Raw genomic sequence first — 25,316 nt, 5'->3', positions numbered from 1 at the left:
AGCCCACTTTATCAATTCCAAATTTTTGAACATCAAACAGAATCACCAAGATTTGGCACGTGATAACGGGGGCTTCAGCTTTGTTCATATTATTGTTTGAGCAAATTTCCGCACGAAGAATATTCGCAGGTAGATTCGTCGACCCTCAAACATCTTTCTCTTTCTTCTCCCTTGGTTCATGTAAAACAAATCTACGTCAATGGACCACACCTAGGGGTCTTGGCCAAAAACCCTCCGATGCCTAAGTTTGATTGGATCTTGAGAAAAATACGACAATAGCTAAAGTGGATGGAGTTTTCTCTCACGGGGAGAGCCAGGCGAGAGAGAGAGAGAGAGAGAGAGAGAGAGAGAGAGAGAGAGAGAGAGAGAGAGAGAGAGTTTCAGAATTAGAGAAGAATTACTTTAAGTGTCTTGTGTAGCCATGTATTTATAGTGCTCCTTATATACTAGGGTTTGGGAGAATAATCCTTATTTGGTTAGGATTATTCCTTCCTAAAAAGATGATAGGAATTAATAAGAGAGATTTGCTGGAAATTGGTTCCTTAATTTAGGGAGATATTCACATCTTAAATCAAAGATAATTACTAGTAGGATTTAAGTATTGTAATTAGTTGACCTAAAGAATATCATTTTTCCAAGTGTCGTTTTCTTATTGGCCATTGAAATATGTATTCCCACAAATTCCCCCCAGCTTCTACATGGCGCTTATGAGGAATGGAGGAGATGAGAAATATCCATCAGGCTTTCCAACTGCATCTGGGCTCCCTTCTTGGAGTTGGGAACCTTTTGCAAGTTGGGCTCCTAATTGGAGTAGGCTTTTAACTTCTTCTTGGAGTTGGGCTCTTAATTGACCTAGGATGCCCAACATTTATAAATACAAGGCTTCTCTTCGTTCCTCTTCACATTGCAAACTTATTTCCTCTACTTTCTAGCTTGTGAGAGAGATCTTAGAGGATTGTACTACTTGTTGAGAAGAGGCGTTGCTGTGCATACTAAAGTATGTTCAAACTTATTTTTTTTTCTTTGATTTTTCTTCGCTGCAAGGACCGGCTGGCTTGACTAGTTAATTGTCATCATGATGCAGCAGATTGGAGCTACCACGGCGGTGGTGGCGATCAGCGGCAGCAGCTATTGTGGCCATTTTTTCTTCTACCGTGTTGCGGCTTGAACGCATCTCGGAGAAGTGGCGAGGAATGTTGGCCCTAGTCCGGGCTGTCTGCGGCTTGGGTCTGTGCTAGCGATTTTGGCCGTGCACCTGTTAGCGGCTGTCGATTGTGGTTGGTTGCTAACATTCCCTATCAAATTTTGAGTTGTCTGCACCAGTCAAGGGATGAGGGTCAAACTGAGAGGATTGCTCATTCATTTAGCCATCGAATCCATCTGCCGAGCCACGAGCAGTCAAGCTTGGGACTGATTCAACATCGTTGACCCCTTTGGAGGCGAGGATGGCTACGACTAAGAAGGTCAGAGAATCATTTGCTCGGGCAAAGGGTCCTCGGATACTCAAACATCTCGTCCAAAGGTTGACAAGCCTAGCTCTGCATAGGATGCCCGTTATGGAGCTTTGACCAACATGTCATCTATGTGAACCTTCATAGTCTTACCGATCTGCTCTTTGAAAATATTGTTCACGAGCCTCTGGTATGTTGTTTGGCGCTCTTTAGCTCAAAGGGCATGACTTTGTAGTAGTATATGCCTCTTTCGATTATGAAAGAAGTCTTCGCTTTGTCGTTTTCATGCATCATGATTTGATTATAACAAGAGTATACGTCCATGAAGCTAAGCCGTTGGTTACCGGAAGTTGAATCTACAAGCTGTTCAATTTTGGGTAATGGAAAGTTATCCTTTGGGCATGCCTTGTTGAGGTCAGTGTAATCCATGCAAACTTTCCACTTGCTTTGATATTTCTTTGCCACCATGACAACGTTGGCCAGCCACTATGAGTAGAAGACTTTCTTAATGAAGTTGACAGCTAGGAGCTTGTCAATATTGACTTCAATGATGGCAACTCGCTCGGGAGTGAAGTTGCGTCTATTTTGTCCTATTGGTCTGCTGGTTAGGTTGACATGGAGCCTGTGGCAGATGATAAGGTCGATTCCTAACATGTTAGATGGTGACCATGCAAACACGCCTTTGTTGCTCCACATTCTCTTCTGGGCTTAGATGCAAGCCAATCCGCTCTTTTCTCACTAGTTTGTTAAAATTAAGGAGTACTAGCTTAACGTCCTCCTTCAGCTTTCATCATGCTTCAGGAGAGATCTCCAGACAGATTCCATCGTCTTGGTCCTGGTTCTTCAATTGCTATTAGGGAATGACCATTCCTTTTCCCTTCTAGTTTGCTCAAATGTCATGAACAAGATATGCTTCCTCCATTGCTTGCTCTGTTCGGCTCACTGGTATGAACTGTACTTGCTTACTTTTTTAGCCCTTGAATTGAGCATCTTTTCTCTATCGCCTAATCACTGTTGATGTGCCCGACACCGCCCCAGGGATTGGGTAGTAGATTTTTTGGTATATGATGGAAGTGACATGCTTGCCTACTAGGTCTACCTTAGTTGGAGCTCGCAGATGCTTATGACATGCTTGCCTACTAGGCAACACGCTCTTGTCCTTCTCATCGCCTGCTGGTTCTTGCTCGACCTGCTTGTGTCCTCTCGAACCTCCTGCCGATGCGTTCGTTCTTCCTTCTCTCTTCACCTTGAGATTCAGGGCCAAAGTCTCGAACTAAGTTGATCTACTTGAGGAGCTGTCCAACCAAGTTGTTTTGGTTGTCTACTCTTTGGGTCAACTGGTCAACTCTAAGACTGAGATATGCCTAATTGCTTAGATTAAGGGGAGAGAATTGTGTGGAGCCCAATTGCATGTGAACTAGGGTTTCATTGTAGGTATATGCGGGTGCATACGTCAAGTGTGGAGGCAAATGAGGGAATATATGTAATTGTTCCACGATAAAGTGAAAGTTGGTGGCGATACCAAGTTCGCCATGACTGGTGACTGGGCCGTGCATCGCGGCGGTGCCATGGAGGTGTGTATCGGATCCTGCTGCGAAGTCGTGAGAGAAGTGGTTGCTGGAGCCAATCACTAACCCTTGCGGCAGCAAGATGGTGCTGGCCGTGGGGCCGCGAGGAGGCCCGATGGAAGATGGCGACATAGAACTCTCGACCACGGGGTCGAGAGGAGGAGTAGCGCTGGTTGGAACCGTGATGGAAGCCACGGTTGTGGCGTGTGGAGCTGTAACTTCGACGGTGGATTGCGGCGGTTGGTTTGACACAGCCCTGTTGTGGTGGCTTGGACCCGTCTTGTGCGCTTGCTTAAAACCATGGTTGTTTGGAAGGCTTCGTTTGAGGGATGAATATGAGGAAATAGATTCCTTTGAGTCAAGAACACGCGTTGAGTATAACTCGCGCTCTCAATAAAAGCACCAAATATGTTTGAGCAAATTTTCGCACGGGGAATATTCACACGTAGATTCTTTGACCCTTGAACGTCCTTCTCTTTCTTCTCCCTTGGTTCCTGTAAAACAAATCTAGGCCAACAGACCACACCTGGGGGGGTATTGGCTAAAGACCTCCGATGCCTAAGTTAGTTCGATTGGATCTTGAGAAAGATACGACAATAACTAAAGTGGATGGAGTTTGCTCTCATGGGGAGAGCAGGGTGGTTGGAGCCGTGTGGGAGAGAGGAGAGAGAGAGAATGGCGGCAGAGAGAGAGAGAGAGAGAGAGGAGTTTGTGTAGGGTTTCAGAATTACGTTTAGAATTTGTGTAGGGTTTCAAAATTAGAGAAGAATTACCTTGAGTGTCTTGTGTAGCCATGTATTTATAGTGCTCCTTATATACTAGGGTTTGAGAGTATAATCCTTATTTGGTTAGGATTATTCCTTCCCAAAAAGATGATAGGAATTAATAAGAGGGATTTACTGGAAATTGGTTTCTTGATTTAGGGGGATATTCCCATATTAAATTAAAGATAATTTCCCTAATTAAATTAGGTAATTAGTTGACCTAAAGAATATCCATTTTCCACGTGTTGCCTTCTTATTGGCCGGTAAAATATGTGTTCCCACAATTATCATCTTGTGATTCTTGTTCTTCAGTGGCATTAGTCTTACAACGTAATCACACATGAAGTTCCTGTACGCTGTGCTTTCAATCCAATATCTTTTGTACGTCTTTCATTACTTCTGTGCATTGCTGGTGAGTATACTGTATATCTAATTTATCCAGTTTATATTTTTAACCATGTCTCTCTCTCCTTATGAATGTTCATCTAACTAGTCACACAAGCATCATGCTCAACTCCAAAACAGAAATTTACTTAGCATGATTCTACTTGGATACGGTGGCATTCAACAGGGTCTCTATACTGTAATTGGTTTGCAGTGCTGGACTTCTTTATTCAATTTCATACTGAAGGCAAAGGCTCATCTTCATCAAGTGGAAAAATTCACACGAAAGTATATACGTATATAAAATCAAATTGCTCACAACCACTTCCTAGCTAAGTTACAATGCATGCCTCTGCCTTGTATGATATGAACACAAATATATATATATTGCTTGTCAATTGGTGTTGGAGCCGCACACAAATTAGCACATTGAGAAGCACATTACACAAACCACTCCTTCTCACAAACACTGTCATCTCATATCTCATACGTCATTCCAACTTTGAGAAGCCTAGTCCTTGGGATTGCCATGATTTGTTCCCCTTGCCTGAAGTTTTTCCTCAAGAAATCGTAGGCGTAGTTGACAACAAACTTCTTGAACAATGATGAGTTCTGTGCGGCCAACACTTCTGTCTCTCCCAGCAGATAAACTATGCCTTCCTTCATAGCTCCTTGCACAAACTGAATTTCCTCCTCAGCTCCTTTGATGGGTGCAGAGACAATTCTGCTGGATGAGTTCACCGACCTTGCAGCATTGAACGACTGAATGGACCCCGTTGAGACCCGAGGTGTGTTAACTTGTTGTGCTGATTCTTCACCATTGAATGACTCCCCATCTTTCCCTGCCTCCTCTGTTTTCTCTGTTGCTCCTCCATCAATTACGAAGTGTTCGTGAACTTCGTGGCGGATGAATTCTTTCAAGTTCTCAACCAGTTGGCGCTCGAACTCTTCAGGTTCCTCAACTCTGTCATTGTAACCATACCTTGCTACACAGCGGAACATTCTGTACTCTCTTGGCTCCAACTGTCGAAACAGAAACCTCTCCTCCAGTGCAACTTTGCTGAATGGGATAGGCTTGATGGAGACAATCACTATAACAGAGTGGATGGAGGGTACATTGTTGACAAGGTGAGAAAATATAGGGGGAATTCCCTGCACAAGCTCAGAATATAGAAGTCCAATGCCTGGCACCCTATTTATGTTGGGGTTACAGGCCAATTGTTTCATGTATTCTGTGGAAATCTTGTTGTTGAGCTCAAACATGTATTTTTGTTTGTGCACATAATGCCAAATCCCCATGATTGCCATAAGGACAGAAGCAAAGACCAGAGGAAGGAAACCACCTTGCGCGAATTTGTACAGCACGGCGGACGAATAAACCACCTCGATGGAGATGAACACCACAAAGAACAGACCAATCAACCATATGCTCGTCTTCCATATCACCAACATAATCAGAGTAAGCAAACATGTTGTGATGACCATAACACTGACCACAGCAATTCCTGCATCACAAACAGGTACATGTCATTTTGGAAATCAACAAATTTGTGCTGTACGAATTCAAAATGCATTGTTTGTGCTTAATTACCATATGCATTGCCAATCTTTCCGGTGGTCTTGAATGCTGCAGTGACTATAACACAAGCAACCATAAGCAGGTAGTTGATCTCAGGTATGTACACCTGACCCTCATACTTGGCAGAGGTATGAACAACCTTAACTCTCGGGAAACAACCCAAACTTAGGGACTGGGAGATGATTGCAAATGCCCCAGATATCATAGCCTGACTGGCAATAATAGCAGCAGCTACGGCGATGACGAAAGTTGGCCAATACAAAGGGTCTGCACATTGCATACCAATGAAGATAGTTACTAACTTAGTTAAATTGTTCAAGCACAGTGGTAAAGTGCAATTACATTGAGAAGGGAAAACTCACCTGGTATTGAGTCATAGAATGTGTCCTCCACCTTCCCTGGGAACTTTCTGAGGAATGCTGCTTGCCCACTATATGCAGTTATTAATGCAGGAAATGTGATGCAAGAGAAACTGATCTGCAACACATTATGGTGCAACTTGTAAGAACCTTTTTTTTTTTTTTTTGAGGAGACAACCAAAAACACAAAAAATATGCACAGGGTATTTGCTCTGCTCTTACTTGGATTGCTTTGACATTGAAGTGACCCAAATCAGCAAACATGGCCTCAGTCCCTGGTTAATTTAAGCCACTAGTTAAATCCACATTCACAAGGAGTGAAGGACATCAGATATGTTAAAACTATATATAACCGCGCGCCGTCACATACCAGTAATGCAGAGGAAAACTCCCCCAAGGGAAACCCATCCTTTTTTTCCATTCCTTTTGAAGAAATCTATGATGTATTTTGGGTTGAAAGCACGCAATACACCAACGTCATGTTCGAACAAGTTGTAGAGACCAATGCCGCTGATGAGCAAGAACCACAGCAGAATAATAGGTGCAAAGGTGTAGCCAACTTTATCAGTCCCAAATCGTTGAGCAGAAAAGAGAACGATCAAGATTACTATGGAAATCCCCACAACAGCATCTGTACCAATTCTCAGGCTCAGCCAATGTTAGAAAACCGCTAAAATGAATGTCTTCTGATTTGCACATCCAATTCTCCTCTGTTTTCTTCCCCTTTTGTTTTGGTCACGATATTTGGGGCAATACAAAACAAAGCAAAGCAAAAAATACAAAAAAAACATGTATATATGTTACCTGTGCCTAAAGACTTAATCCCGCTCACTGCAGAAAGGACTGCACGCAATATGTATATAGAATTTGTGTTAATATTCAACTCTTGCATGAAAATATATATTAGTACAAGTTTTCAAATACACACACTGTGTGACACAAACCACATTTTAAGTCCACCCACAATGTTCCAACCAAGAAGAAAAGTCCACTCACTCACAATGTTGTTTTTTTTTTTTGGGGTCAGACCCACAATGTAGTCTTATGATCTGGATCATTGTCAAATTTTTAGGCCCTATCAAGATCATCTATAATCGAAATAGATGATACTTCATTTACAATTTGAGTAGAAGGATTATGATGATAGACAAATGACCAATCGACTTCTGATTTTTATAATTATTTGCGAGGATGATCTTTTTACGAGAAAGAAAAAATAGAAGTCTAGATTATGAAATCACATATTGAGATGTGTTTGAAAATTCCTCATAGGTAAATTACCTATTTTTGTTGTTGTTGGAAAAGATACTTTATTAGAACACCGTAAGATTATACAGCGGAAATAATGAAAACATCCAAAACCAAACATGAAAGCCAGAATTGTGTGCCTTATTTTATTTTATGTTTTTTTACCAATTGAAGTGTACTAATTACCTGAAATGCATGGAGTAAGAACCCCATCTCCAATGACCATGGAAGTTCCCATAATGGTCACAAGGAAAAGAACGTATTGGGCCATCTTACTATTCTCCAACTTCTTTTGATGGTTTGGGCTCGTTTTAACTCGTCGGATGGTGTTTCCAGTTTATAGTTGGATAGCTCCCTATCCTCTGGCTGGTTATTCGGAATTAAGCTCACCTTCGCGTACCGACACATCAATGAATACAGTGCAAACGTTCCCCCTACAAATTAATGTGCACTTAATTAGTTTTTCAGGGTAATTAATGACAAATTAATTCATAAAGTTATTGGTTTATTTATAACAAGTAGTACTATGACGAGTCGGCCTCGACACATGTTAGTATATTATTTGTTTAGTTGAACTTGAAAAAACTGAAACATTGTTATGTGAGTTGGGATCGAACATATGATTATCTATCTTACCATCGCCGTTATCGTTGGCCCAGAGGACGATGAAGACATACTTGAGCATGGGCACGAGAGCTATGGTATAGATGATGAGAGACAATACCCCTAGAATGTCATCGACGTTGTCAATACCATCTGTGAAGGTGCTCGAAAACACATAGAGTGGAGACGTCCCTATGTCCCCATACACAATCCCTATGCTCTGAAACGCCAAACTCAACGTTCTTTGCCAACTTACCTGAAACAAAAGTATTATTAGTTGCTGCTATTTGTACCATCTTACCTGATCAAATACCGCGTCTTTAATAAATAGTAGAAATTAAGCGAGATTATATATCGTGTTAACGAAATAATAGGTCGTAGAAGTGATTTTTTTCATTTGACAGTGCGATATTCTAAATTACTCTAATGGACACTGTGAAATTGATGGTAGAACAGACCTGTGAGCCATGGCTCTGGGTCGTGGAAACTCTTCCAGCCTCTAAACTGAGAGAGTCCACGCGGCGCAACTTAGCCCATGACGCCTTCCTCTCCTTCAGGTGCTGGTTCGTTAATTCTGCCTCCCCTTCTCTCATGCTCACCACTTTCTCTGCCATTTCTTCGTCTGGTACTTGTCTTAAAATTCAACACTGCCTCATGTTTTTATAGGCGAAATCAAACACGCATTGGACTCTGAACACTTGTGACCTGTTAGCTTATTAATTTATTTTTCCATATCCATCTGCAAAAGTATATTCGTGTAGACGTGTCAGTTACTCGTATTGTTTATAAATGAGCAATAATATTTAGAAATTTGACCGCCTTCCACGGTAGGGGGTTTGGTGTTGGGGTCACAAAGTCGCATGTTCTCTCGTATTCCTTCTGACCTTAGTACATATTTATCTGCATATGAACCTTCGTGCGCTTTGTTTTAGTAAATTATGGATTAGATTTTTTGTCTTTTAGTGGAAATCAGTTTATGGTATGCCGTCAATGACTTAATCATACGATTAAGATAATCAGACGAAGATTTATGGATAAACAATTTTGGTAAAAGACAAAGAAGTTTATATGGATGTACAATTTTGGTAATCATGCTGATTAATGTAGGACTACGAGATGGTACGGATCAATATGAAAATCCCTTTACGGGTTCGTTTAGCGTCCAGATGTTAATTAATGTACAAATGAAGAAATGCAAAACAAAATATTGAAAATATATTGTTTTTAGTTACATTGGGAGGAAAGAAACCTGAGATTTTGATCCTGAAAACATTGGAATTTTCATTTCAGAGAAAAGTACCATAAAAATTCAAGGCCCAATTGTTGTAGATGACAATTTGGGATCTAAAATTATCTTGAAAGCGAACTTGAAAGTAAGAAATATTATTTTATCAAACATTATTGCAATGATTACCAATATTATAACCCATATAATAATTGGTGAAAATGTAAACCAATAGCGTCTTGAAGTAAGACATCCACACATTGATTAAAAAAAGAGAGGGGTTAGTTTCAATTTAGTACTCTGAACATTTATCTTTAAGGTACGTTTGCTCTTAAACTCTCAATTTTAACGATTATATACCCTAAACTTTTCAATTTTGTGCAATATGGTTCTGGTGTTAACTTCATCATCAAAATTTTGGTTAATTGCTTGCGTGATAAGTCTGGGTCCCATCTATTCACTTACTTCAATGTGAATTGAAGGGTATTTTGTTAAAAAATGGTTTGGTATTAATGTATGTAATGTGTTCTTCATGGGCGGGAAGACACCAATTACTTGAAAATACTCTTCAACTGACATCAAAATAAGCGAATAGGTGAGACCCATACCTGCTATGCAAGCAATTAACGAAAATTTTGATGTCAAAGTTAACATCGGAACTAGATTGCAAAAAATTGAAAAGTTTAGGGTATGTAATCGTTAAAATTGAAAATGTAGGAACATATGTACTTTAAAGGTAAGAGTTCAGAGTACTAAATCAAAACTAACCCAAAAAAAATATTGCGAACCAACAAAAAACCAGAGTTGAAAGAAATTTCAGTTCAAACCATGGAAGGTAACATTGTCCAAAAATTAAAAAACAAAAGAAAGAAGAAACTTATGGGACACAAAGCCTTGAGCTTTGTTTGACCTAATTACATGTACAAGTAATTTTACATAGGGAGAGGGCGGTGCCACCCTGGCGAGGATTTGCAATAATTGCCAATATTAAATACTTTATGGGACACAAAGAATGTGATTGGTTATCAAGTCAATTATGTTGTTTTAATTTTTATAAAAATTTTAATTTTAATTTGGCTTAAATGTCAAAATAGTCCTTGTATTTTAACCATTTTGCCAATTTAGTCCCCGTATTTTTAATTTGGCTAATTTAGTCATTGTGTTTTACTCTGTACGCTAATGTTGTCCATTCCGTTAAATTATTGTTAAAAAAAATTCATTAAAGTTTTAAAAGTTAATAAAAAAAGTGTAATTGTTTTAAATAAAAAAAGAAATTACAAGTTCCCTTTAATGATAAACAAAATAAAGGCTTGCAAGCCTCAAATTCTACGATTGATCACCACCGATTCAAACCCTCTAATAAAAAACTTATCCGATTTGCATCAACGCCGCCAGTCTCTTCTACATGCCCATAATACATCCATGAGCACTACTACAAAATAGCCCTTGCGCGACCAAATTTTGTGCGACGAAAAAAATTGCGTGCAAAGTGCCTTTAACGTGACAAAAAATTAGTCGCTCAAAGCTACTTTGCGCGACGAAAATCAATTTGTCGCGCAAAGCTACTTAGAGCGACGAAACAACAAAACTTCGTCGCGCAAAGTCCTTATAAAATAAATAAATTAAATAAATTATTTTTTAAAATCTTTGTTAGAAAAATATATTATTGTTGTTTGGATTGGGTTTTTGTTAGAAAATATATTTTTTAAATTGACGATCGAATTAGTTCATTGTATTCATATAGGGTCAAAGAGTGTAGCTATAAAAAATCATCAAAATCAGAGTTAAAATAACCATTAAATCGTGATTTTTTATTTATAACCGTCGAAAAGTTATGTCCCATTACTTGATCTCTGAATGTTTATTTTTTCCTATTTTTGGCAGATATGATCTCGAAGTATAAACAAACAAGTTTGATGGTTGGATCGTTCAAACTAGTTTTGTAGAATGCGTATGCTATCAAAACAATATATCCACTAACAATTAAGAGTTTATTTATACTTTTGTTAAATATAACATAAGATTTTGTGGTATCCACTAGTGTAAATATTCTAAATTGAAGATCAAATTCAGTCATTGTATTCATATAAGGTAAAGGAGTGTAGCGGTAAAAAATATCAAAATTGGAGTTAAAATAACCGTTAAATCATGATTTTTCATTTATAACCGTCGAAAAGTTTTGTCCCGTTACTTGATCTCTGAATGTTTATTTTTTCCGATTTTTGGCGTATATGATCTGAAAGTATAAACAAACAAGTTAGACGGTTGGATCGTTCAAACTAGTTTCGTAGAATGTGTATGCCATCAAAACAATATATTCACTAACAATTAAGAGTTTATTTATACTTTTGTTAAATATAACATAAGATTTTGTGGTATCCACTAGTGTAAATATTCTAAATTGAAGATCAAATTTAGTCATTGTATTCATATAGGGTAAAGGAGTGTAGCGGTAAAAAATCATCAAAATCGGAGTTAAAATAACCGTTAAATCATGATTTTTCATTTATAACCGTCGAAAAGTTTTGTCCCGTCATTTGATCTTTGAATGTTTATTTTTTTCGATTTTTGGCGTATATGATCTGAAAGTATAAACAAACAAGTTTGACGGTTGACAAGTTTGACGGTTGGATCGTTCAAACTAGTTTCATAGAATGCGTATGCCATCAAAACAATATATTCACTAACAATTAAGAGTTTATTTATACTTTTGTTAAATATAATATAAGATTTTGTGGTATCCACTAGTGTAAAAATTTTCAATTGACGATTGAATTAGTTCATTGTATTCATATAAGGTCAAGGAGTGTAGCTGTAAAAAAATCATCAAAATCGGAGTTAAAAGAACTGTTAAATTGTGATTTTTCATTTAGAACCGTTGAAATTTTTTGTCCGGTTACTGGGTCTCCGAATGTTTGTTTTTTGCTATTTTTGGGGTATATGATCTTGAAGTATATACAAACAAGTCTGACGGTTGGATCATTGAATGGTGTGTGTATATATATATATATATTTATTTACTTATTAAGTAGCTCTAAATTTATTTATTTTGTACGTATAACACTTAAGAAATTGGTATATACATTTATTAAGTAGCTTTAACCTTATTTATATTTTAAATCGTAAAAAAAAATTTATTTTTTATTATTCATAACAATTATTTTTATAAATATCGTGCTACAAATCAATTTTTCGTCTCTCAAAAGTTTGCGCGACCCACAATTCGTTGCGCAAAACTCTAAAAATTTAGTGGTACAAAAAATGGGATGGGATTTAAAAAAAAAAATTTAGACTTTTTGACCTATATTTTGTGTTGCTCAAAACTTTGCGACCAATATATATTTTTTCGTGCAAAAATTTTGAGTACCAAAAATGGGACGAGAATTTTTAGACTTTGTCGACCAATATGTATTTTTCGTTGCACAAAAATTTCAAAATTTGGGCGGTACCAAAAATGGGACGCGAGTTTTTTTTTTGACTTTGCGCGACCAATATACTAATTTTTGCGAGACCAATTTTTTTCATCGCAAAACTTTGCGCAACCAATACTCCAATTTTTTTGTCGAGCAAAACTTTGCGCGACCAACAATATCGTTCATCGCGCAAAGTGATACCGTTTTTAAAATGAAAATAACTCCACCATTTTCTCAATGTCTTTCTCTACTCTTACCTCTCCTCTCTCTTTCCCTCTCCCCAAATCTCACCATTTCTATCACACTCACTCCTCTCACTTAATCTCTCATCATCTCTCTCTTCACTATCTCTCACTCTCACTAACTCTCTCATCTCTCTTTTCACTATCTCTCACTCTCACTCACTCTCTCATCTCTCTATCACTATTTTCTCTAATTCTCTCACACTCACTTCTCTCTCTCATTCTCACTCACTCTCAATCTTGCCAAAAGGTAGATTCTCTCCAAATTTTAATTTTTTTTCATTAATATGTGTTTTTGGAGTTAGTTTTGAGTTTGTGTGGGGTTTGGGGTTGAGTAAAGGGGAGGGATTGGAGTTTGAGTTGGATTTGTTATATAACAATTTTAGGGGAGATTATCCCTTTATTTATTTATTGTACTTTGTTAATTTATGTGTACATTTTGAATATTATATATATATATTGGATAATTTGATCACTATTTTTCATATGTAATTTTATTTTGAATATGTCAATTTAAATTAAAGTAATTAAATTAAATTTAAAAAGTAAAATTTTGAATAAATTAATATAATTAAATAAATATCAATTTAAATTAAAGTAACGAAAAAAATCATACAATTAAATTAAATTTAAAAAGTAAAAATTCGAAATAATTAATATAATTAAATTAATATTAAAGAAATAATAAAACCAAAATATTTCATCGCGCAAATAATTAATATAATTAAATTAATATTTCATTGCTCAAAAATTTGAAATAATTAATATAATTAAATTAATATAAAACCAAAATAATAAAAACAAAAAGTCAAAAACCAAAATATTTTTTGTAAAATTTTTTCGTCGCGCAAAACTTTGTGCGACCATATCTTCGTCACGCAAAACTTTGCACAACAAATATTTTTAAATCGCGCAAAGTAAACGCTTGCGACCAATATTTTCGTCGCATAAAGTAACTGCTTGTGCGACGAATGAAAAGATTCATCGCAAAGTTTTTCTTCAAGATCTTTGCATGACGGAATCTGCGCCACGAAGTTTCTGTCGCGCTAAAATTTGTGCGACTACAATGTATTTTGCGTGATGAAATTCTCTTCGTCGCGCAAAATGTAAAATGTAGTAGTGGAGGTGGATGAAAACATTAGCAAGAGCAAAAGGGTCTTGACAGCCATGAAAAGAAGGACGAACATAAACAAATGGATTGCTGGGTCTTGCAATCATGATTATCCTTTATCTTACCCGCTAGCCTACTGTTGCACTGCCTTGTGCTTATTTTTGTTTCTCTTAAGAAAAAAAAAGATTAACAAAATAAGAAAATTTTAAATAAATAAAAAAAATTTGGAAACCCAATCTCTAAACCCTCTCCTTCTCTCCAGCAGCCGACACCAAACCACCATGAGCCGGGACACCCCAGCCACTCCCCCTGGAATGTGGTGGCTGGTCCTTTATTTTTAAATTGAAATTTATGTTTTATTAAATAATTAGATTTTTTTAATTAGTTTAAATAACATTTATGAATGTTTTAAACAGCAGTTTAACGGAATGGACGATATTGACTAACGGAATAAAACACTAGGAGTAAATCGACCAAATTGAAAACACGGGGACTAAATTAGCCAAATAGGTAAAACACAGGGACTCTTTTAACATTTAAGCCTTTTAATTTTGATACAAATAATATCTGAGGAGGAATATGAACCGACCTCGACCTCGACCTCAAGTACAAGAGTACACTCTGCACGGTTGAAAGTCTGGTTGTGAGGTATCAAAGTGAAGGTAACATATATGAACATGACCCTTCTTTTTTAAGTTATAAAAGAACAATCGTGGAATACAAATAATAATTGTTAACACAGCAGAAAAAAGAAAGGGAAATGAGCAACTCAATTTGGTTTTCATACAGCAGCCGCCCAATCTAAAACAAAGGGTCAACTGGTGTAAAAACTCTCTGTCTTACGTTTGCAAGCTTAGCTAGTTAGCTTTGCCGGGAAGCAAGCAACGAGCGTGCATAATTTGAGTACTTTATGAATTAATAATTTACTACTTAATACAAAATTATATATATATATATATATTTATTTATTTGAGGAATCCCTCAAATAAGTTTATTTGAAGGACACTCTTATAGGGCCCACTTCCTATTTTATTTAACTAATCCAAATTGTCTATTTTGTAGATATTCATTCTATCATATCTACAAAAACTTACTTGAATCTAATATCATTTGACCGTTCAATTAAATTATTGAAATTTGAGTACTTTCTTGAAGCACCATGTTCATTGATTTTGTTGGTCTCAATTAGATGCCTTAATGATTTTCAATTTGTATGTTTTTTTTCAAGGATGATCTAAGAATGAAGACTTGAAAAATAGATTGTTTGGATCATTGAAAAAAATTCATAGGATATACCTTAAAAGGCATCCCTCAATGAAAGGGGTTCCTTGATTAATTTTATTTGAGGGATTTATTTATTTTATTTTTATTTTATGCGGCAAAATTTTATTAGTTGGCCTTCAGGCTTGAATAAAAACAAATACATTTGTCGACAAAAAAAAAAAAAAAAAAAAACAAATACATTTGACTTTCCTTCATCATTTTATGCTATTTTATGGTCATTATTTTTGGCATCAACTTCAATCATTGCTATTATTTTCTGCCCATAGGGGCCCAATAATTTAGTTGACTTCCAGAATTATATATAAAATATGTGATATTTTAAACCAACAGCTCCGACACACACTTAATTAAACGATGTCATTGCTTAATTTAATATACCATTTGATATACTAGATTGTCCCTTTAATTTTTAATTATATATGAACTATATGTAGCTAACACATCCTGATGATGACTTATGTTCTTGAGTTTGATAAAGTACTAATTTTAATTATTACTTCAACTTTTGCTGCTTCAAATGTCAAATGACGGATAAATCAATACCATGTGCTCATAAAAATGTTAGTTATCAGATCATGATGAGAAATTTAGGCTCAAATGTGAGCTCATCAGTTAGTTTTGCAAAGTAATCTGCTCCTAATGCATGAAACTTTTGGCATACATTACAAAATTTTCATGATAATGTTAAATTTCAGAGAGACATGTTAGCAACCCACTACTAGCAGCACATGTATCGTCCTCAATTTAAGCACCTACAAAACCCAGTAGTTGTGAGGTTTTATCACTCGTCATATGTTGTGTTCATTTTGTCGAGTTTCCGACATGGAACTTTATATTCTTCAACAGAGAAGTGTGCAATTAATCAAATGTTTAAGTTCTAAATGTCAAAGTAGAACCTAATAACTTTTTTATTTTTTTTTATACAAGAGATATGGGGGAGGGCGAATCGAACCTAGGACCTCAAGTACATAGATAAATTCTCTTAACTACTTAAGCTACAAGCCTCTTGCGAAGTACCTAATAATGTATTTGTGCCTTAAGGGCCTTCAGAAAGAGCACGTCATAATAAATTGGGCTTGTCCAATATAGGTCCCTACAATTTCTATTTCCTAGACATATACCCATCATTCTATAAATCTATGTGTAAAACCCAATTTCAAACTTAAATGACTAGTAGGATATAAGAGGTCGTAATATTCCTATGTTTTTACATCCTTGCCATTAGACTTCATATTTTATTTATAATTTATTCCAAACATTTCATTAACTGCCATAATTGTAATTAAAAGTCCCTATTAATAGCATATCAATCACCCCATTTCTTTTGGTTGCCATTCCCTCTAACATATAGCCTCTTAAAATTGCAAATAAAAAAAATAGGTAAATTACATATCCAATAATGTACATATGAAAAATATAAATATAAATATATACGTATAGAAATATAGGCATATTATTTACCAAAAAAAATAAATAACAAAAATAGGTCAATTGCTTTGTAATTGAAATTTCCGCACATTTTTCATAAATTAAAAATAGGTACACAATAATTTATAGAAAATAGCTACGTTGTATAATTGAAATTTATGCACATTTTTTTATAACTTAAAAATAGGTACATTATTTTGAGAGAAAAAATAGGTACATTATACCAAGTAAATTGTTTAGGGGAAAAAATAGGTACATTATTTTGAGAGAAAAAATAGGCACATTATTTTGAGAGAAAAAATAGGTTCATTTAGAAAAAAAAAAATTGTTTTCATAAAACAAACAATAAAAAGATGATCAAATTATTTTTTATAAAACAAGTAATAAATAAAAAAAATAGGTACAATATTTGGAGAAAAAATAGGTTCGTTAAAAAAATGTTTTAAAAACAAAACAATAAATAGATTATCAAATTATTTTTCGACATAATTAGAATGTACACTATTATTCATAAAACTATAATACAAAAGAATATTGGTCATATAATTCATAAAAAGAAAACAAAATTAATTCCTAAATTTAATATTTAATTTAAATTATTAATACTTTAAATAGATTACTAGTCGTAATTCATAGAAGGAAAACAACATTAATTCAAAAACATATTACTAGTCGTAAAATAGATTACTAATACTTTAATGTGGAATTTAATATTTAATTTCAAATAATTTTCTAAATTAGTTTATACATCCATTACAACTATTTGGAGATATTTCCAAATTCAATGGGTGTCATTAGTTACACCTCCCATAACACATTAACTTATAAATAGCGGTAGTTTTGGAATCCGGAAAATTCAATAAATCAGATTTTAAGTTGTTAGGTAACTTGCTTAGTTGGATCCTAGTCATCGGGCATTATTTGAAAAAATTGGGTATTTTACATAGAAAACTAAAGGAAAGGGTTGTAGGTGATTTAAAATGAATTTTATGGGTCTAAGCTCAATTTACTTTAATAAATTTCTGTTTCAAAAAGAAAAACCTATCAATAAAACAAGAAAATAAAAGTAAATAAATGCTACTGTAAGCAAATACTGGAAAACTTGACATATGAATCTGAATAAAATTCATGGGTGAAGCCAAAAATGAGAGAACTGAAACATTTATTCCTTGTGTAAGAATAGGCTGCATCTATTAAGCTCAACTACATTAAAAAAAGAAAAACAAATTGAAAAACCCTAAATGCTTAATTTTATTGGGGCGAAAAGTAAAATATAGAGCTTAGTTCTAAGTATACTAAGTCGCCCGAGGAGCTTCATTATATATCGTAGGTCATTCCAACCCTAACAAGCCTGGTCCTTGGGATCGCCATCATACTCTCAGACTGCCTGAAGTTTTTCCTCAGGAAATCATAGATATAGTTGACAATAATCTTCTTGAACCAGGAAGATTTCTCTTCTGCCACCACCTGAGTCTCTCCCAGCAGATAAACAATACTTTTTTCCATTGCCTCTTGCACAAACTGAGTTTCCTCTTCGGCTTTCTGACGACCGCTTACACCTTGATCTTCAGAGGGCATCAAGTGTTGGTGACAAATAAACTCTTTCAAATTCTCAACCAATTGTCTCTCGAACTCCGCAGGCTCCTCAACCCTGTCGTTGTAGCCGTACCGCGCCACGCAACGGAACATTCTGTAATCTTTTGGCTCCAGTTGCCGGAAAAGAAACCTCTCCTCCAGCAACACTTTGCTCACAGGGAGGGGCTTGATCGTCACAACAACCACAACAGAGTGGACCGAAGGTATGTTGGAAACAAAGTGAGAAAATATAGGAGGAATTCCTTGAACAAGCTCCGAGTACAAAAGCCCAATTCCTGGCACCCGGTTTATGTTAGGGTTAGAGGACAACTGCTTCATGTACTCGCTAGACACCTTGTGGTTGGCCTCGTAAGTGTAGCATTGTTTGTGCACGTAATGCCAAATCGCCATAATCATCATGAGCACAGCGGCAAAGCACAGAGGAAGGTAGCCACCTTCACTGAATTTGAATAAGACCGCAGATAAATAAACTCCCTCAATCGCAATGAAGATGATAAAGAAGATAGCAATCCAGATTATGCTTATCTTCCATATGACCAACATGATTAGGGTTAGCATGCAGGTTGTGATCACCATCACACTGACCACCGCAATTCCATAAGCGTTGCCAATTTTTTCTGTGGTCTTGAAGGCCGCAGTGATGATGACGCAGAAAATCATGAGGACGTAGTTGATCTCGGGGATGTAGACCTGGCCCTCGTTTTTAGCTGAGGTGTGAACAATCTTGACTCGAGGGAAACAGCCCATGCTTAGGGACTGGGAGATGATTGAGAACGTCCCAGTTATCAAAGCTTGGCTGGCAATAATGGCAGCAAGTACAGCCACCACAAACGTTGGCCAGTACATAGGACCTGCATGTATGCATACGTACCGTTGAAGATCGATACTTAAGTACTAATTAATTAGTTTTCAACTACTTCATCTCAAGATAAAGTTATTTGTTCTGCATTTATTAATCACCTTGTTCACTTTCTTCGTATAATTAATGTATGTGGATTCCATCTATATAAGAGAGGTGATCATTAAAATTAGTGTTGATCATATAGAGAAGTCATGAGAACTCACGTGGTATTGACGCGTAAAAAGTCTCCGACACCTTCTCTGGGTACTTGGTGAGATATGCTGCTTGCCCAAAGTAAGCAAAGAGTATTGTGGGAAATGTGAAGCAAGTGAAACTGATCTGCGTGAAGACGTTAATTGTGGTGTTAACTGTTGATTAGGACTAGCATATATATGCGTACGTTTTAGTTCTAGTTCTTGAAAGATGGAGTATGGCTGGTTCAAAAATTGAACTAATTAATGCACAAAACAGAAGAGTAAAGTTTGAAGAACATAAATTCATGCATGCCAGCATAATGAATTTACAATTTACTTACTTGGATTGCTCGAACACTGAAGTGACCCAGATCAGCAAACATGGCCTCGGTCCCTGGTTAATTTATGTCACTGGTTAATTAACGCAACGGGGTAACCCGTTAATTACATAATTAAAGAGTTAAGGGCTTGTCCAATATAGACCCCTACATTTTCTATTTCCTAGCATATACCCATCACTCTATAAATCTATGTGTAAAACCCAATTTCAAATTTAAATGACCAGTAAAATATAAGAGGTCGTAGTATTTCTATGTTTTTACATCGTTGCCACTAAACTTCATATTTTATTTATAATTTTATTTCAAGCATTTCATTAACTGCCATAATTGTAATTAATATACTCCCTATTAATAGCATATCAATCACCTCATTTCTTTTAGTTGTCATTCCCTCTCACATCTCGCCCACTAAAATTGCAAACAAACAAAAAATCTGTAAATTACATATCCAATAATGTACCTATGAAAAATATAATATAAATATATACATATAAAATATAGGTATATTATTACTATAAAAAAAAAAATAAAGTCAGTTACTTTGTAATTGCGTATATTTTTCATAATTAAAAATAGGTACATAATAATTTAAATAAAATATAGGTACATTATTTATCCACAGGTAAATTATTTTACAATATACCTGTAAATGTGTATAGGTACATTATTTGGAGAGGAAAAATAGGTACATTATTAGAGCTCCAAATAGGTACGTTATTTGGAGAGAGAAAATAGGTTCATTTAAAAAAATTGCTTTCAATAAAACAAATAATAGGTACTTTATTCAGAGAAAAAAGGCTATATTATTTATAGAAAAAAATAGGTACATTAGTTAGATAAATAATAGGTACTTTATTCGTAGTAGGTATATTATTCAAATGGTAGGTACATTGGATGACATATAATACCTAAATCCTAATTGTAAGTACATTAAAATTAATGTAGGTATATTGGATGTCGTATAATGTAGGTATATTGGAATAGATAACTATGTACACTTTTCATACTAGGTAAATTATATTTTTCATAAAACAAACAAGTAATAGGTACATTATTTTTTCAACATAATCAGTATGTACAGTTTTATTCATAAACAATTATAAAGTGGATTATTAGTCATGTATAATTCATAAAAAGAAAATAACATAAACATTTTATTAAACAAACCGATTACCCAAATTTGAATTTATTGTTAAATTTTTTTAAAATGTTTCAAAATTAATTCTTACATCCATTACAACCATTTGGAGATCTTTCCAAATTCAACATCTGTCATTATATACAATCCAATTAAAAACTATTTCCATATTGATTCCTACATTAATATACAAAATGCAATAATGGCTTAGTTGGGGGTATTTTTGGAATCTGAAAAGTACAATAAATCAGATTTTATGCTTAATTAGGTAATTTGCTGAGTTAGATCCTAGTAATGGGTTTTTACTTATACAAATTGGGTATTATTTATAGGAACAAAAAGTAAAGAGTTTTAGGTACGGCAAATTGAATTTGAAGGGTGTAAGCCAAATTTACTAAAGAGTTAATTAGTTACCAGTAATGCAAAGAACTACTCCCCCAAGGGAAATCCATGCTTCTTTTCCATTTCTATGGAAGTAATGATAGATGTAGACCGGATTGAAAGCACGTAACACCGTCACGTCATATGTGATTAAGTTGTACAGACCAATGCAACTGATGAAGACGAACCACAACAAGATGATAGGACCGAAGGTGAATCCCACTTTATCAGTCCCAAATTGTTGAACAGCGAACGAAGCACCAAGATTACCACGGAAATCCCCACAACAGCATCTGGGATTAATAAACAAAATTTAAGTAAACCAAGTGATTAAGATGATCTTATCTCTTTAATTGAGAAATAATTAACTTAATTGTGGTGTATGTGACAAATTAAAACATGCATATATAAATATATATACCTGTGCCTAATGACTTGATCCCGCTCACTGCAGAAAGGACTGCATGCACGCAAAAGAACACACTTTTGTTAATTCTTGCAAGAAATTAGATTATTAATTACCTACTTACTAATTATAGTAAATTTGGCTTACACCCTTTAAATTCAATTTGCCATACTTAAAACCCTTCACTTTTTGTTCCTATAAATAATACCCAATTTGTATAAGTAAAAACCCATGACTAGGATCCAACTCAGCAAGTTACCTAATTAAGCATAAAATCTGATTTATTGTACTTTTCAGATTCCAAAAATACCCCCAATTAAGCCATTATTGCATTTTGTATATTAATGTAGGAATCAATATGTAACAGTTTTTAATTGGATTGTATATAATGACAGATGTTGAATTTGGAAATATCTCAAATGGTTGTAATAGATGTAGGAATTAATTTTGGAACATTTAAAAAATAATAACAATAAATTCAAATTTGGGTAATTGGTTTGTTTAATAAAATGTTTATGTTATTTTCTTTTTATGAATTATACATGACTAATAATCCACTTTATAATTGTTTATGAATAAAACTGTACATACTAATTATGTTGAAAAAATAATGTACCTATTTGTTTTATGAAAATATAATTTACCTAGTATGAAAAGTGTACATAATTATCTATTCAATATACCTACATTAATTTTAATGTACTTACAATTGGGATTTAGGTATTATATGTCATCCAATGTACCTACCATTTGAATAATATACCTACTACGAATAAAGTACCTATTATTTATCTAAATAATGTACCTATTTTCTACTATAAATAATATAGCCTTTTTTCTCTGAATAAAGTACCTATTATTTGTTTTATCAAACGTAATTTTTTTAAATGAACCTATTTTCTCTCTCCAAATAACTTACCAATTTTTTTCCTCTAATAATGTACCTATCTTTCCTCTTCAAATAATGTACCTATATTTTATATAAATTATTGTGTACCTATTTTTAATTATGAAAAATATACATAATTACAAAGTAACTGACTTTTTTTTTGGGTAAATAATATACCTATATTTTATATGTATATATTTATATTATATTTTTCATAGGTAGATTATTGGATATGTAATTTACAGATTTTTTTTTTGTTTGCAATTTTAGGGGGCGAGATGTGAGAGGGAATGACAACTAAAAGAAATGGGGTGATTGATATGCTATTAATAGGGAGTATATTAATTACAATTATGGCAGTTAATGAAATGCTTGAAATAAATTATAAATAAAATATGAAGTTTAGTGGCAACGATGTAAAAACATAGAAATACTACGATCTCTTATATCCTACTGGTCATTTAAATTTGAAATTGGGTTTTCAACGTAGTTATATAGAAAGATGGGTTTGTGTCTAGGGGATATCAGTTGTATGTGCTTATATTGGAGTCTTTCTACTAATTATTTACCTGAAATGCATGGAGTAAGAATCCCATCTCCAATCACCATGGAAGTTCCCATAATGGTGATAACGAAGAGGGCATATTTGGCAGATTTAGTATGCTCAAGCTTCTTCTTGATCGCTTGGGCCCTTTTCAACTCGTTGGATGGTAATTCAAGTTTGTAGTTGGATAGCTCTCTGTCTTCTGGCTGGGTATTTGGAATTAAGCTCACCTTCGCATACCGGCATATCAACGAATACAATGCAAATGTCCCCCCTGCAAATTAATATGCCTAGTAGTTAGTTCGTCATCAGAGTACTTAATAATCATAATTTTCTTAAGAAAGTTAATAGACGATTTCGATCATTGAAACACACAACGCATGAGTAATTGCCTAAATTTAAAAGTTGATGTTTTTCGTGTATATATATGGAAATTGGGTTACCCTACAAGGTAAGCTAGAACTTGATTAATTAGCTACACCCTAAATGGATGGGGGAAATAATTGAATTAACTTAATTGAAAAATCTTACATACCTTCACCATTATCATTAGCCCACAAGACTACGAGTACGTACTTAACCAGGGGTACGAGCAATATGGTATAGATGATGAGAGAGAGCACCCCCAGAATGTCATCCTTGTGGTTAATACCCTTGGGGAAGGTGCTTGAGAAGACGTAGAGTGGAGACGTCCCAATATCCCCATACACCACTCCTACGCTTTGAATTGCTAAACTCATTGTTCTCTTCCAACTTAACTGAAAAACGAAAAAAGAAAGAAAGAAAAAAAGGTGAACAAATTAAGCGCCAACGTACTATGAATTAATTTCAAGTCGCTATCAAAAGAAAAAAAAAAGGTGATATATAGTTGGAATGAAGACCTTTGAGCCATGATCATGAGCCGTGGAAACTTTTCCAGCCTCCAAATTGAGTGAGTCCGTCCGACGCATCTTATCGTCGGTCTCCTCTTTCTCTCCCATTTCTTGTTTTTCTTTTCTCTTTAAGTTCTCTTGTTTTTTTTCTTCCGATTGACTCTAAGATGATCGTGTAAATCAGAAAAGAAAAGAAAAGAAAAGCTCTAAGATGACTATCTTTTACATGTTGCATTGAGTTTTATATGCAAAGACGTACGTAAAACTCTGACTAGTTACGCGTATAGTCTGTGTATGTACGTTTTTGTAGGCTCCCATTTCTTAGGATATGTTTATTTTTCTCTTTCTTTTCGAGATGAATCAAAATTAAAATGACTGTAACTAATTAGTGACAAGCTTTTGTCATGGGGTGTGGTTTGACTGACTTGGTAATTAGCTCCAACACTTGTCTAGCTTCAAATATTTGTGTTTTCAATAGAAAGAATGACCTTAATTTGTTAGAGCTGACGAAACTGTCTCCAGCCCCTCGTTTCCTGTCAACGTACCTAAGCTAGCCTAGGGAAAGCCATATATTTCGCGCGAGGTAATGACTTCCCCATGGTGATCACAGGTTTCAGTCGTAAAAATAGCCTCTCTGAAAATAGCAGCATTCATGTACAACGAGGAGCGCTAACTACACTCGCTTCATATGACACTCTCCACTGTTCTTTTGCTTTCCACGTATAGGAGAAAATGTTTTTATTTTTTATTTTTAAATATATTTTTTGATAGGATGTGTAGGATGAAGTTGTGGGAAAAAAAATGTTTAGGAATATAGCAGTGATGCTAATTTTCTTACTCAGCATTTAACACAATACTGGTCCTTTGTGGTTGTTGAGGCCCAAAAAAATTCACGGTTGGGCCAGAATAAATTCCTGTTGCCCAATCGACCTTTGTTCACCTGTTTTGCGTTTACTCCTATGATGGAAGGGCAAAGTTCCCCACTGCCTTGAGAACCATAAATTGGTCAACAAGTTAGCTTTCTTTGGTGTGCGAGCGTGCCACTGCTAGTAAAAAATTCTAGCAGGCTTAGTTTGGAATGGATAACTTGCGTCCCAAGTTACTGATTTCTGCAAACAAGCGATTGTGAATTTGGGTGAGGAATATCTCCCAAGTAAGTTCTTTTCCTGCCTCAGACTGGTGAGGACTTTAACAATTTATCTCAGTATAAAGAGGTTGTCCTGGTCAGAATGGTTGATGGGATTTAAACTTTTTTTAGGCGGAACTGCCTTTTACAAAAATATAACAATGAATGCTTATACTAGAGAGATGAAGAGCAATTTGGGACTCCATTTATCAAGATGGAAGGTTGATCTAATTTGGAAATGCTTGGTGGAATTTGTTGGCAACTTTGACTGCTAGGTTTCAACTATAAATCGATACAAAGGTTGATTTTGCAGAGCTTCAATGTACCTC

At 35.1% G+C, this 25,316-nt stretch overlaps 2 protein-coding genes across 2 annotated transcripts; both read right to left on the bottom strand.

Moving 5' to 3' along the window:
- Positions 1–4,362: 4,362 nt before the first annotated feature.
- Positions 4,363–8,605, bottom strand: LOC103322168 (potassium transporter 5-like). The gene is given in 10 exon segments (XM_008224058.2): positions 4,363–5,672; positions 5,759–6,013; positions 6,109–6,223; positions 6,328–6,380; positions 6,476–6,736; positions 6,910–6,948; positions 7,540–7,644; positions 7,647–7,787; positions 7,990–8,212; positions 8,415–8,605. Coding segments are annotated over 10 exon segments (2,376 nt in total). The 5' UTR covers positions 8,571–8,605; the 3' UTR covers positions 4,363–4,644.
- A 9,176-nt stretch (positions 8,606–17,781) lies between these two features.
- Positions 17,782–24,080, bottom strand: LOC103322167 (potassium transporter 5-like). Its single transcript, XM_008224057.3, is given in 9 exon segments — positions 17,782–19,106; positions 19,321–19,435; positions 19,632–19,684; positions 21,184–21,405; positions 21,408–21,443; positions 21,572–21,610; positions 23,015–23,263; positions 23,525–23,747; positions 23,871–24,080. Coding segments are annotated over 9 exon segments (2,166 nt in total). The 5' UTR covers positions 23,970–24,080; the 3' UTR covers positions 17,782–17,976.
- Between the last annotated feature and the right edge of the window lie 1,236 nt (positions 24,081–25,316).

Source organism: Prunus mume, linkage group LG2 (genome assembly GCF_029339155.1).
Source record: "Prunus mume cultivar Tortuosa linkage group LG2, ASM2933915v1, whole genome shotgun sequence".
Lineage (NCBI taxonomy): Eukaryota > Viridiplantae > Streptophyta > Magnoliopsida > Rosales > Rosaceae > Prunus > Prunus mume.
The sequence above is the reverse complement of the archived record's forward strand: the minus strand, read 5'-3'. Positions and strand labels throughout refer to the sequence as shown.